The sequence below is a fragment of the Hemitrygon akajei genome, chromosome 2 (assembly GCF_048418815.1).
Source record: "Hemitrygon akajei chromosome 2, sHemAka1.3, whole genome shotgun sequence".
In the NCBI taxonomy this organism is placed as follows: domain Eukaryota; kingdom Metazoa; phylum Chordata; class Chondrichthyes; order Myliobatiformes; family Dasyatidae; genus Hemitrygon; species Hemitrygon akajei.
Window position 1 is genome coordinate 204,164,653 of NC_133125.1, and position 14,357 is coordinate 204,179,009.

The 14,357-nt window shown below is 45.4% G+C and overlaps 1 protein-coding gene across 1 annotated transcript in view; it reads left to right on the top strand.

Annotated features, from left to right (window-relative positions):
* Positions 1-12,936, top strand: part of prrt1 (proline-rich transmembrane protein 1) — a 29,454-nt gene extending 16,518 nt beyond the window's left edge. Inside the window, exons 3-4 of the mRNA XM_073065335.1 lie at positions 3,746-3,919; positions 11,225-12,936. Coding sequence (XP_072921436.1) covers positions 3,746-3,919; positions 11,225-11,401 — 351 coding nt within the window. The 3' untranslated portion in view covers positions 11,402-12,936. The remainder of the gene's footprint in view (positions 1-3,745; positions 3,920-11,224) is intronic.
* Positions 12,937-14,357: the final 1,421 nt, after the last annotated feature.

A 14,357-nucleotide genomic window follows, 5' to 3' on the forward strand; every position in this document is an offset into this window, starting at 1 on the left:
GCTCCAGCATCACCCTACGTCAGTACCTTAAGAGGACGTGGCCACAGTTATCATGAAGAAGCATTAGAGATGGACTGGGCACATGAGAAGAGAGGCTAACTCCATCATCAAAGCGGCACTTGTCTTCTCCCCTGCAGAGCAGAAGAAACACAGGAGACCAAAGGCACCTTGGGGCCACACTGATGAGGTGGAATTGAGGGCCCCAAATCAACAGTGGAGAAGATGGCCAAGGACACTTGGAGATGGAGCACCTCCATTGCTGCCCTGAATGTCAATGTTGCAATGAGCAGGAAGTAAGTAGCTTCCCAAAGTGACTGGTTGTCATGGAAACCAGTGGTGTGTGGGATGCTGCTGATTTCCGTCATCATCAATCCAATTTGGTGCGGAGGCTGAGAGGGTTGAGAGCTTCAGGTTCCTAGATGTAAACATCACCAAGAACTTGAGTAGCACACACATAGAGGGTCAGGCAGCATCTATGGAGTCAAGACCCTTCATCAGGATTGAAAAGGAATTGAGCAGAAGCCAGAAAAAGGTGTTGGGTGGAATGGAAGGAGCTCAGCATTGACCTAGAGGACAGTGACGAGACTCCTCTGCTCCTTATAGAAATGGTAGCCATGACATCAGATTCAAAGTCAGGTTTACTATCAATGTGTGTTGTGAAATTTGTTGCTTTGTGGCAGCAGTATAGTTATATTACAATAGGAATGTAAAAATAGGCAGTGCGAAAAGAGAGCAAAAAGTGAGGTAGTGTTCATGGACCATTCAGAAATCTGATGGTAGAGGGGATAAATCAGTTCCTAAAGTCTTCAGGCTCCTGTACCTCCTCCCTAGTGGTAATAATGAGAAGCGGACATGTCCTGGAAGGTGAGGGTCCTTAATGGTGGATGCCGCTTTCTTGAGATGTTACCTATTGAAATTGTGGAAGCTAGTGTCCATAACCTTCCTGGCTGTGTTTACAACCCTCAACAGCTTTATCTGGTCCTGTACATTGGCCCCTCCATAGCAGACAGAATGTTGTCCATACTACATTTGTCGAAATTTGTTAGAGCCATTGGTAACAAATCTCTTCAGGCTTCTAATGAAATATAGTCATTGTCATGCCCTCTTCGTAATTGCATTAATGTGTTCAGCCAAGGACAGACCGTCAGAGATGTTGACACCCAGGAACCTGAAGCTGCTCACCCTTTTCACTGTGGATCTTAACAGGAAGTTATCCTAAGTGGACAGGAAACAGGAAGTAACAGGAAATTCAACGTTTCAGTGGAAGGAAGGCACCTCCAACAGTGTGCTGCTTTCTTCGGGTGACCCCAACCGGGATAATTGCACCCTAGCATCTGCCATATGTCACCAATGCAACTCACAAATTTGTTCAGGTGTAGGGTGGGGAGTATTCTAACTGGTTGCTTCCTCATCTGGTATGGAGGTGTCACTCTTCAGGTGTAGGGTGGGGAGTATTCTAACTGGTTGCTTCCTCATCTGGTATGGAGGTGTCACTCTTCAGGTGTAGGGTGGGGAGTATTCTAACTGGTTGCTTCCTCATCTGGTATGGAGGTGTCACTCCAGGTGTAGGGTGGGGAGTATTCTAACTGGTTGCTTCCTCATCTGGTATGGAGGTGTCACTCTTCAGGTGTAGGGTGGGGAGTATTCTAACTGGTTGCTTCCTCATCTGGTATGGAGGTGTCACTCCAGGTGTAGGGTGGGGAGTATTCTAACTGGTTGCTTCCTCATCTGGTATGGAGGTGTCACTCCAGGTGTAGGGTGGGGAGTATTCTAACTGGTTGCTTCCTCATCTGGTATGGAGGTGTCACTCCAGGTGTAGGGTGGGGAGTATTCTAACTGGTTGCTTCCTCATCTGGTATGGAGGTGTCACTCTTCAGGTGTAGGGTGGGGAGTATTCTAACTGGTTGCTTCCTCATCTGGTATGGAGGTGTCACTCCAGGTGTAGGGTGGGGAGTATTCTAACTGGTTGCTTCCTCATCTGGTATGGAGGTGTCACTCCAGGTGGAGGGTGGGGAGTATTCTAACTGGTTGCTTCCTCATCTGGTATGGAGGTGTCACTCCAGGTGGAGGGTGGGGAGTATTCTAACTGGTTGCTTCCTCATCTGGTATGGAGGTGTCACTCTTCAGGTGTAGGGTGGGGAGTATTCTAACTGGTTGCTTCCTCATCTGGTATGGAGGTGTCACTCTTCAGGTGTAGTGTGGTGAGTATTCTAACTGGTTGCTTCCTCATCTGGTATGGAGGTGTCACTCTTCAGGTGTAGGGTGGGGAGTATTCTAACTGGTTGCTTCCTCATCTGGTATGGAGGTGTCACTCCAGGTGTAGGGTGGGGAGTATTCTAACTGGTTGCTTCCTCATCTGGAATGGAGGTGTCACTCTTCAGGTGTAGGGTGGGGAGTATTCTAACTGGTTGCTTCCTCATCTGGTATGGAGGTGTCACTCTTCAGGTGTAGGGTGGGGAGTATTCTAACTGGTTCCTTCCTCATCTGGTATGGAGGTGTCACTCTTCAGGTGTAGGGTGGGGAGTATTCTAACTGGTTGCTTCCTCATCTGGTATGGAGGTGTCACTCCAGGTGTAGGGTGGGGAGTATTCTAACTGGTTCCTTCCTCATCTGGTATGGAGGTGTCACTCTTCAGGTGTAGGGTGGTGAGTATTCTAACTGGTTCCTTCCTCATCTGGTATGGCGGTGTCACTCTTCAGGTGTAGGGTGGTGAGTATTCTAACTGGTTGCTTCCTCATCTGGTATGGAGGTGTCACTCTTCAGGTGTAGGGTGGGGAGTATTCTAACTGGTTCCTTCCTCATCTGGTATGGAGGTGTCACTCGTCAGGTGTAGGGTGGGGAGTATTCTAACTGGTTGCTTCCTCATCTGGTATGGAGGTGTCACTCTTCAGGTGTAGGGTGGGGAGTATTCTAACTGGTTGCTTCCTCATCTGGTATGGAGGTGTCACTCTTCAGTGTAGGGTGGGGAGTATTCTAACTGGTTGCTTCCTCATCTGGTATGGAGGTGTCACTCTTCAGTGTAGGGTGGGGAGTATTCTAACTGGTTGCTTCCTCATCTGGTATGGAGGTGTCACTCTTCAGTGTAGGGTGGGGAGTATTCTAACTGGTTGCTTCCTCATCTGGTATGGAGGTGTCACTCTTCAGGTGTAGGGTGGGGAGTATTCTAACTGGTTCCTTCCTCATCTGGTATGGAGGTGTCACTCCAGGTGTAGGGTGGGGAGTATTCTAACTGGTTGCTTCCTCATCTGGTATGGAGGTGTCACTCTTCAGGATTGGATGAAGCTGCAGAAAGGTGCAAACTCAGCCAGTTGCATTATGGGTACTGGCCTCCCCAGCATCGAGGCCGGCCTCAAAAGGTGATGCCTCAAAGAGGTGACACCTATCACTAAGGGCCCACACCAACCCGGACATGCCCTCTTCTCATTACTACCAACAAGCATGAGGTACAGGAGCCTGAAGGCACACCCTCAGTGTTTCAGGGACAGTTTCTCCCTCTCCACCATCAGATTTCTGAATGGACATTGAACCCCTGAATTTTCCCTCAGTATTTTTTCCTCTCTTTTTGCACTATTTATTTAATTTTTTTATACAGATTTAATTGTAAGTCATAGCTTTTATTATTCTACCACAAAACAACAAATTTCACCGCATATGCGGGTGATATTAAAGCAGATTCTGTAGGGCCGCTGGCTCAAGAGGTGATGGGAAGCAGAGTTTAACATGGCATTTTGCTATTTGGTTACAGCCTCGTCAGCCGTACCTGCCTGGATATCTGGGCATTGCTCCAAACGGCACACAGTCCCGGATCAGAATCCTGAACCCCCAGAGATCACCGCATGACTACCTCCCCATTGCCGTGCTGACCACCATCTGCTGCTTTTGGCCAACGGGGATCTTCGCCATTATCAAAGCACTGGAGGTAAATGAGGCCACCCTAACTCATCTCACTTCCCATGGATTAAACATCAGTGCAGCATTTGGTCATAGTGCCATAGAGCATGACAGCACAGAAACAAGCCCTTCGGCCCATCTAATCCATGCTGATTTGTTGTTCTGTCTAGTCCCATCGACTTGCCAGTTGGACTTGATCCACCTTGACAGATATAGAATCAGAATCAGGTTCATAGTCATTGACATTAGAAAATAGAACATAGAATAGTACAGCAACGTACAGGCCCTTCAGCCCACTATGCTGTGATGACCTTTTAACCCACCCCAAGTTCAATCTAACTCTTCTTTGTCGCATAGCCCTCGATTTTTAATTCAACAATGTGCTTATTTAAATGCCTCTTAAATGTCTGTAATATATCTGCCTCCACCACCACCTCTGGCAGGATGTTCCACACACCCACCACTCTCTGTTTAAATGTCTGTAATATATCTGCCTCCACCACTACCTCTGGCAGGATGTTCCACACACCCACAACTCTCTGTTCAAATAAAAGCTGCCTGTGGTTTTCCAAACATAAAGTAAATTTATTATCAGATTCCATATATGTTCCTATGTACTACCTTGAAATTCATTGTCATACAGGCTTTTGCAGGAAAATAAAAACGACTATAGAATTTATGAAAAACTATACAAATAATAAAAACTGACAACCAACCAATGTGCAAAAGAAGACAAATAGTGCAACTAACAAAATAAATACCAAAACACCTATACCTTCTTCCAGTCAGCTTAAAATTATGCTCCCTCTTATTATCCATTTCTGACCTGTGAAAAAGTGGCTGGCTATCCACTCTGCCTATGCCTCTCTTCATCTTGTACACCTCTACCAAGTCCCCCCCTCATCCTCCTTCACTCCAAAGAGAAAAGCTCCAGAACTCTCAATCTATCCTCTTAAGACATGCTCTCTAATCCAGGAGGCATCCTGGTAAATCTCCTCTGCACCCTCTCTAAAACTTCCACATTCTTCCCACAATGAGATGACCGGAACTGAACAGAATATTCCAAGTGTGTCCTAACCAGGGTTAGTTGATATTCATAAAATTTGATTGTGGCAACAGTAGAGTGCATAACAAGTTACTGTCAATCTCAGCAGGTAAGTAAATAGATTGATGGGTAGATTGACAGGTAGGCAAGTAGTCGGTAGAGAGAATAGAGAGAGTCATAGAGTCCATAAGACCATAAGACACAGGAGCAGAACTAGGCCATTCAGACCATCGATTTTGCTCTGCCGTTCCATCGTGGCTGATCCCGGATCCCACTCAACCCCATACTCATGCTTTCTTACCATATCCTTTGATGCCCTGACCGATCAGGAAACATCAACTTCCACCTTATATATACCCACGGACTTGGCCTTCACCGCAGTCTGTGGCAGAGCATTGAACACATTCACTACTCTAAAAACATTCCTCCTCACCTCTTCCAAAAGGTCGCCCCCCAACTTTAGGTCTGTGCCCTCTATTTCTGGATAGCCCTGCCTCTCCACGTTCACCCTGCCTTGTCTTTTCAACATTCAGTAGGTTTCAATGATATCCCCACGCGTTCTTCTAAATTCCAGTGATTACAAGCCCAAAGCTGCCAAATGCTCCTCACATGTTAACCCCTTCATTCCCAGAATCATCCCTGTGAACATCCTTTGGACTCTCTCCAATGATAACACATCTTTTCTGAGGCCCAAAACTGTTGGCAATATTCCAAGTGTAGCCTGACTAGGGTCTTATAAAGGCTCAGTATTATTTCCTTGCTTTTTTATTCTATTCCCCTTGAAATAAATGCCATCATTGCATTTGTCTTCTTTACCACAGACTCAACTTGTAAGTTAACCTTCTGAGAGCCTTGCAAAAGAACTCCCAAGTCCCTTTGCACCTTGGATGTTTGAACCTTCCTCCCATTTAGATAATAGTCCACACTATTGTTTCTTTTACCAAAATACGTTATTGTACATTTTCCAACATTTTATTCCATCTGCCACTTTTTTGTCCATTCTTCCCATTTAGAAACATAGAAACATCGGAAACCTACAGCACAATACAGGCCCTTCGGCCCACAAAGCTGTGCCAAACACACTCACCACTCTCTGTGTAAAAAAACTTACCCCTGACATCTCCTCGGTACCTACTTCCCAGCACCTTAAAACTGTGCCCTCTCGTTCTAGCCATTTCAGCCCTGGGAAAAAGCCTCTGACTATCCACATGATCAATGCCCCTCATCATCTTATACACATTTGTCCAACTCCTGCTGTAATCACATTGCTTCCTCAGCACTAGTTGACCCTCCACCTATCTTTGTATCATTCGGAAACTTTGCCACAAAGCCATCAATTCCTTTATCCAAATAATTGACAAACAATGTGAAAAGTAGAGGTCCCAATACTGACCCCTGAGGAACAGCACTAGTCACGGCAGCCTGCTAGAAAAGGCCCCTTTATCCCCACTCGCTGTCTCGTGCCTGCCAGCCATTCCTCTATCCAACCCAGTACCTTTCCTGTAACGCCATAGGATTTTATCCTGTTAAGCAACCTCATGTGTGGCACCTTATCAAGTACCTTCTGAAAATCCAAATAAATTACGGCCCCTGTGTCTCTTTTGTCAACCCTGCTTGCTACTTCCTCAAAGAACTCTAATAGATTTGTCAGGTAAGTTTTCCCTTGACAGAAACCATGCTGACTTTGACTTATCTTAACATTAGTCTCCAAGTACCCTGAACCTTCATCCTTAATAGTAAACTCCAACACTTTCCCAACCACTGAGGTTATGCTAACTGGCCTTTAATTTCCTTTCTTTTGCTATCCTCCCTTCTTAGAGTGGAGTGGCATTTACAATCTCCCAGTCCTTTGGGACCATGGCAGTATCAATGATTCTTGAAAGATCATGACCAATGCATCCATTATCTCTTCAGCAACCTCTCTCGGGACTCTGGGATGTAGTCCATCTGGTCCAGGTGACTTATCCACCTTAAGACCTTTCAGTTTGCCTTGAACTTTTTCCACTGTAATAGCAAAGACACTGACTCCTGCTCCCTGACACTCACAAACCTCTGGCACACTGCTGGTGTCTTCCACAGTGAAGACAGATGCAAAATCCCATTAAGTTCATCTGCCATTTCTTCATCCCCCATTACTATCTCACCAGCATCATTTTCCCGTGGTCCAATATGCTCTCACCTCCCTATCACTCTTTATCTAACTGTAAAAGCTTTTAGTATCCTGCTTTATATTATTGGCTAGTTTGCCCTTTATTTCATTTTTTCTCTTCTTATAGCTTTTTTAATTGCCTTTTGTTGGATTTTAAAAACTTCCCAATCATCCAACTTCCCACTCACTTTTGCTACACTGTGTACCCTTTCCATGGCTTTTATGCAGTCCTAACATTCCTTGTCGGCCACGATTGCCTACCACTGTCATATCAAACTTTTTCTTCTGTGGGACATATCTATCTTGCACCTTGTGAACAACTCCCAGAAACTTCAGCCCTCTCTGCTGTGCCGTCATCCCCTCCAGTATCCTCCTCCAATCCACCTGGGCAAACTCCTCTCTCGTGCCTCTGTAATTCTCTTTATTCCATTGCAATACTGATAGATGTGACTTGTGCTTCTCCCTTTCAAACTGCAGTATAAATTCAATTATCTTATGATCACTGCCTCATAATGTTTCCTTCACAGTAAGCTTCCTATTAAGATTTGGGTTATTACACAAGCCCCCAGTCTAAGATAACCTTTCCCTGAGTGGGCTCAGGCACAAACTGCTCTAAAAAGCCATTTCATAGGCATTCAACAAAATCCCTCTGTTGCGATCCATAGAGCCAAAGAGTCATAGAAAACTACAGGACGAAAACAGCCCATCTAGTCCATGCTGAAGCACTTAGACTGCCTAGTCCCATCGATCTGCACATGGACCACAGCTGTCCAAACCCCTACCATCCATGTACCTGTCCAAGCTTCTCTGAAATGTTAAAATTGAAATTGCATCCACCACTTGTGCTGTCTGCTCATTCCACAGACGAATAAATAACAGTCAGCCCTCACACAGTCTTATTCACGAACCTGTAACTATAGCTTGTTTTTCTCCATCACAGACTGCTTTTTCACTAATGTTTCTCTTCGTGTTGCTTCGTGTTTGTGTCTAATCTGGCAAATGAAGCAGGATTGGTGACAGGGTCAATCACTTCACATTAGCTGGCCGCTCATACACTAATATGAATAGAAACTCCCAGCTGAGTGCATTTCCCGTGACCTACTTTGTCACAGGTCAGTGGTGGATGTAATTACAGCTCAGTAACTATCACCGTTTCCGCTGAGGGGACTCACCGAAGGCCAAGGTATCTTCCTGATGCTGACAGCTCTGACAACGATAACATGCAGCTCTTCCCAGTGAACCTGACCTGAGAATTGCCAAAATTGTCATAAAATTTGTTCCTTCTTCTTTCCTGATCCAGGAGTGAAGTATCTGATAAAATAAAGGAGATACTGCACCTTTTATAAACATTTTAAGAAATCATTTTCTTGAATTGAATTGACTTTCTTTCTTACATCGTTCACTTACATGAGGAGTAAAAATCTTTATGTTACGTCTCTGTCTGAATGTGCCATGTGCAAATTATAGTAATTTGTAATAAATAGTATGTACAGTAAGATGAACAGCGGAACAGTCAGTATAGCTTAGAAATACAATTGTGTCAGTGTGAATTAATGAATAAAATACAGAAAGAAAGAAAAATGGTTAATATTTATCAATCAATCCCTAAGCCACTCCACAAAGTATATACTGCCGGAGGGAACTGCAATTGTCCAACAGGTTTTCTTTCCCCCTCACCCCCTCTCTCTCTCTCTCCTCTCTCTTTTCCTCTCTCACTCCCCTTCTCTCTTCCTTCCTCCTTCCCTCCTTCCCTCTCCCCCCACTCTCTTCCTCTCATTTCCCCCTCCTGATTTTCTTCTTTATCTCCACCTCTTAGCACTTATTGTAACCCAGCCAAAGAGAAGAATCCCCCTCACACAAAGAAATTGCTGCTTTTAGTACCTTCAAGGCCATTTACCTTAATACTTTTCCAGACAAACACATTTTTCACCATGATCTACTCTCAAGGCTGTAGCCTGATGCTCACACTAAGTTCTCAGAACATGGTTGTGAATTTTGTCAAAACATTCCCACATCACGGGCTAACACCATTTTGTCTTGCAAACTTCCATCTTGTGCTAAACAATGGAACACTTACCAAGAAGGAATTAAATTTAAAGCTCAAAGGATTCTACGATGTTGGAAATCGTGATGAAGGGTCTTGGCCTGAAGCCTTGACTGTATATTCCCCTCTCTAGACACTGCCTAACCTGCTCAGTTCCAAATCAAATTTAACTCTTTCCTTACACCACTGCAGTTGGGATCATTCCCCTCATGTGGGTAGCTTGTACTGTGGTAGCACTAACCTAGTCATACAATCATCGAGTGCTACAGCAACGATAAAGGCCCTATGCCCATCCAGTGCTGAACTCTTAGTCTGCCTAGTCCAATCAATGCACACCGGCACCATAGCCATCCATACCCCTCCTATCCATATACCTAACCAAACCTCTCTTCAACGTGACAACTGAACCGACATCCACCACTTCCACTGGCAGCTCGTTCTTCACTCTGAGCAAAGCAGATCCTCTTCAGGTTTCTCGTGAATATTTCACCTTTCACCCTTAACCTTCTAGTTTTTGGCATAGCCAACCTTGGTGGAAAAATCCTGCTTGCATTTTATACCCTTAGAGCAGGGTGGAGGAGGAACCTCCTCAGTCAGGGAGTGGTGAATCTGTGGAATTCTTGGTCACAGGAGGCTGTGGAGGCCAAGTCATTGGATATATTTAAAAAGGGGGTTGATAAATTCTTGATTAGTAAAGGTGTCAAATGTTAGAAAGTGGGAAAATAGGATTAAGAAGAAAAATAAAACAGTCATGAATGGTCAGAACAGATAGAATGGTGGAACAGATTTGATGGGCTGAATGGCCTAATTCTGTTCCTTTTTCTTCTGGATTTGTGGACCCACATGGGACTATGAAACAGCCTGTTATAGCAAAATCAGTATTCCAGTGTTCTTGGGGATGGCAGCAAGACACTTTCTCTGGGGAAATGATATTAAATGAATACCAAGTTTATCAATGAGACATCTGTAAAAAGCATCAGGGAGTTGGACAAAATTTCTAATTAATTCCACTAAGGAAAAAGTCATAGTCTGTAAACAGACTCCGCCGCTTTATTTGTGATTAATTGTATTCTGCTGATTGCAAACAGAAGACATGTTTGGAATAAACAGTTGAAGTTATGAACTGAGATCCTTCATCAGGACCCAAGGTTCTTGACCTGCAATGTTCAATGTTTATTTATTTCCATAGCTGCTGCTTGATCTACTGGGTCCCTCCAGTATCGCTCTGGATTTCCAGCACCTGCAGAATCTTGGTGCTTCTTCCCTTCCTCCATCAGATTTCTGATGGTCCGTGAACCCACCAACATAAAGGTCCTCTTCTTCCTCCCTGATGGAAGTAGTGAGTGACCTTCCTCATAATTGGACATCAGTGATTAGGGGATGGAGGTTTAGGGTGAGGGGGAAGAGGTTTAATGGGGATCTGAAGAAGAATGTTTTCCCAAGGCGGGGAACTTCACTCACCTCATTTCTGAACTGCTTCCACAACCTACAGCCTCCTTTCCAAGGACTCCATGACTCACGTTCTCAGTATTATTTATTTACTTTTTTCCTTTTTACAATCTGGCTTCTTTTGCACATTGGTTGTTTGTCAGTCTTTGCTTATGTACAGTTTTTCTTCAATTCTATTGTATTTCCTTATTTGCCAATAAATGCCTAGAAGGAAATGAACCTCAAGGTAGTTTTGGGGCTCTATCTGTACGGAGTTTGTGAGTGCGTGGGTTTACTCTGGATGTCTGGTAATCTAAGACCCCAGGCACCCTAGACATTCTCTCTTCTTCACTCTCTCATCGGACAGAAGGTACAAAAGCCTGGAAGTGTGTTCCAGCAGGCTCAAGGACAGCTTCTATCTTACTGCTTTAAGACTGAAATAGTAGGATAGATGCTTGACCTCAGAATCTACTTCACTTTCTCTGTAACTGTAACATTCTGTGATTGTTTTTTCTTGTACTGCCTCAGTGCACTGATGTGATGAAATGATCTGTAGGGATGGGGATGCAAAGCAAAATAATCCATTGTGCCTTGGTACATGTGTTAATAAAGAAACCCCATTTTCCACTTCACTCAATAAAACTAACATACCTTTTTGCCTCTGCAGACTCGGGCAGCGGTGTCACGGGGAGACTACCTCTCAGCACAGATCTCCTCCCGCCAGGCCCGTAACTACTCATTCATCAGCCTGGCTGTGGGCATCTCTGCCATGGTCCTCTGTGCCATCTTGGCAATCGTCGTGGCGATTGAGGGCAAGCATCGCGACACTGAATGGGACCCCTAATCCCACAGGGAGCGGGTCTGACAGATGTGGCTCAATCAAACCCCAGGAATTACAGAGCTCTCTGTCGGACAGGGGAACAAGGAGATTTAAACTGAGACGTTCAAGAATAATTATCCTCTTTCATTTTCTTTGAATGCATTTATTGTTACAAACACTGGCGATCAGTGTTATTCAGATGCAGACATGAATTGCCACGGCTACATGAGAAAGATTCTCCAGGTATGTCCTGTCAAAGACGGCGATCTGAAGGCCTGAGCGAAGAGGGAAGTGGAGACTGATCTCAGAACCATTGGAGACCTGATTCTCTCCACACGCCAGACAAACTCTCCCACATGGAGATTCAGATTAATTCACATATTTATCACATATATATCAAGGCATGTAGTAAGATGTGCTAACAGCCTACACAACCTAACAACCCGCCCCAGGCCTCTGCTCCATCCTCGGTCCAGTAAAGTGAACGTGTGATGACGGACATCCGCGGATGGCGGACTGTCGCAGGTCAGAGGCTTCTGCCAGCAGGAAGCACGAGTTGGTACGATCGGAGTTCAAGGCCTGGACTTCAGGGTCCCATCATTAGTTAGTCCAGAAGTTGAAGAGAAAAGTCTGAGGGTCAATGGAATTCCAGAATTCCTGATGGCTGAATCCTGGAGTTGGAGGAGTGTGTGTGTGTGTGTGTGTGTGTGTGTGTGTGTGTGTGTGTGTGTGTGTGTGTGTGTGTGTGTGTGTGTGTGTGTGTGTGTGTGTGTGTGTGTGTGTGTGTGTGTGTGTGTGTGAGAGAGAGAGAGAGAGAGTGTGTGAATGTGATTTTGTGTGTGTGTCTGTGCGTGTTTGAGTTTGTGTGGGTGTGTGGGAGTGAGAGAGAGAGAGTGTGTGTGAATGTGAGTTTGTGTGTGTGTGTGAGGGAGAGAGAGAGAGTGTGTGTGAATGTGAGTTTGTGTGTGTGTGTGTGTGTGAGGGAGAGAGAGAGAGTGTGTGTGAATGTGATTTTGTGTGTGTGTCTGTGCGTGTTTGAGTTTGTGTGGGTGTGTGAGGGAGAGAGAGTGTATGTGAGGGAGAGAGAGGGAGAGTGTGTGTGAATGTGATTTTGTGTGTGTGTCTGTGCGTGTTTGAGTTTGTGTGGGTGTGTGGGAGTGAGAGAGAGAGAGTGTGTGTGAATGTGAGTTTGTGTGTGTGTGTGTGAGGGAGAGAGAGAGAGTGTGTGTGAATGTGAGTTTGTGTGTGTGTGTGTGTGTGAGGGAGAGAGAGAGAGAGTGTGTGTGAATGTGATTTTGTGTGTGTGTCTGTGCGTGTTTGAGTTTGTGTGGGTGTGTGAGGGAGAGAGAGTGTATGTGAGGGAGAGAGAGGGAGAGTGTGTGTGAATGTGATTTTGTGTGTGTGTCTGTGCGTGTTTGAGTTTGTGTGGGTGTGTGGGAGTGAGGAAAGGGGCTTGTCTTTGTTGCTTTTGTCTTGTTACTTGTTGTGCTCTGTGTTATCCAGATGTCTCCAGATGTCAACTCCTTAAACAGTGAAAAATAAATAGCTGGTTTCTAAAATGCAAATAGTTGATTCAATGCTAAACTGTCTATCAAACATAGATTTACAGCAGTAAGAGCCAGGAGTGAAGGAAGGGAGGTAGGTGGGGAAGGGCAGATGAAGCAAGAAACTGGACAGTGATAGGTGGTAAAAAGCTGAAGAAGAAGGAATCTGATAGGAGAGGAGAGTGGACCATGGGAGAGAGGGGGAGGAGGGGGATTTGATAGGCAGGTGAGGAGAAGGGGTGAGAGAGGGAACCAGAATGGGAATGGAAAAAGGGAGAAGGAGGGAGGGAGGGAAATTACCTGAAGTTAGAGAAATCAATGTTCATGTAATGTATAAGTGTACTCATCACAGAGAGCTATGTGACAGAGGAGGAGATTTCACTCCCCATTGGTATCGGTTTATTATCGTCACGAGTCAGGGAAAGTTTGCCTCGCAGACTGTTCATCCAGAGTAGTTCATCACACAGTGCATTGAGGTATAACAAGATAAAGTAACAGTCGAGAATAAAGTGGAACAGCTGCAGAGAGGAAGTAGTGGTCCTCCGCAGGTCAAGGGTGTACGTCCCAGCTATCTACACCATGTGTGGTTGACAAGACCAAAGTGAGAGTGGCAGTCTCTGTTGCAAGAGTCTCATCTATAAGCTGGAATGCAGTGTCCCTTTCTATGGGCCAGATTGTCCTCTGGCGCTTTCAGGATGTTTCCCTCGCCTGACTTAAGGTGTTGTTTCAGGGTGCCTCTGCGTCTGGCATGCTCAGCTGTATTGAGTCCTCCCAGATATGCAGAGCCTTCGTGTCCTGCTTGCAGACATCCTCGGGGCAGTTGTGGGCGGCCGGCAGTTCTCTCGACTGAAGCTGGCTCTGTGTAGAGGATGTCACTTGGGGTGCGGCCACCCTGCATGCAAGAAACATGAGAAGGGTCTAAATGCTAGGGAGACTGGTACAAAAGAGAAGCTCGGTATTGGGTACTCTGTCCCTCCAGGAGATGCCCAAGATGCAATGCAGGCATCTTAAATGGAGGGGCCTGAGCCTTCGCTCCTGCTTAGCGTATGTTGTCCAGGTTTCACTGCTGTACAGCGGTGTGCTGGGGACACAAGTGCTGTACGCTGTCATCTTCGTGTTGACTGAGAGCTGCCAGCCTCGTGTGGTGAAGCAGGCAGGAGTTGTTCAGCCTTCCCAATACACTTGTCGGTTTCTGCCTCCACTGATGATGGCCCCCATGTATGTGAAATGATGAACAACATCCAGTTTGTAATTATTAATGTTAATGACTGGTGGTGCCTCCACACCTTGTCACAAGATGTTCGTGTTTTTCAGGCTGATAGTCAGACCAAATTCCTGCAGGCCTGGGACAAACAATCTAACATGCTCCGGAGGTGCATCAGCGTGTGGATTGTGACTGCAAACAGTATGTCTCTGATCATAGCCTCGCGCACTTT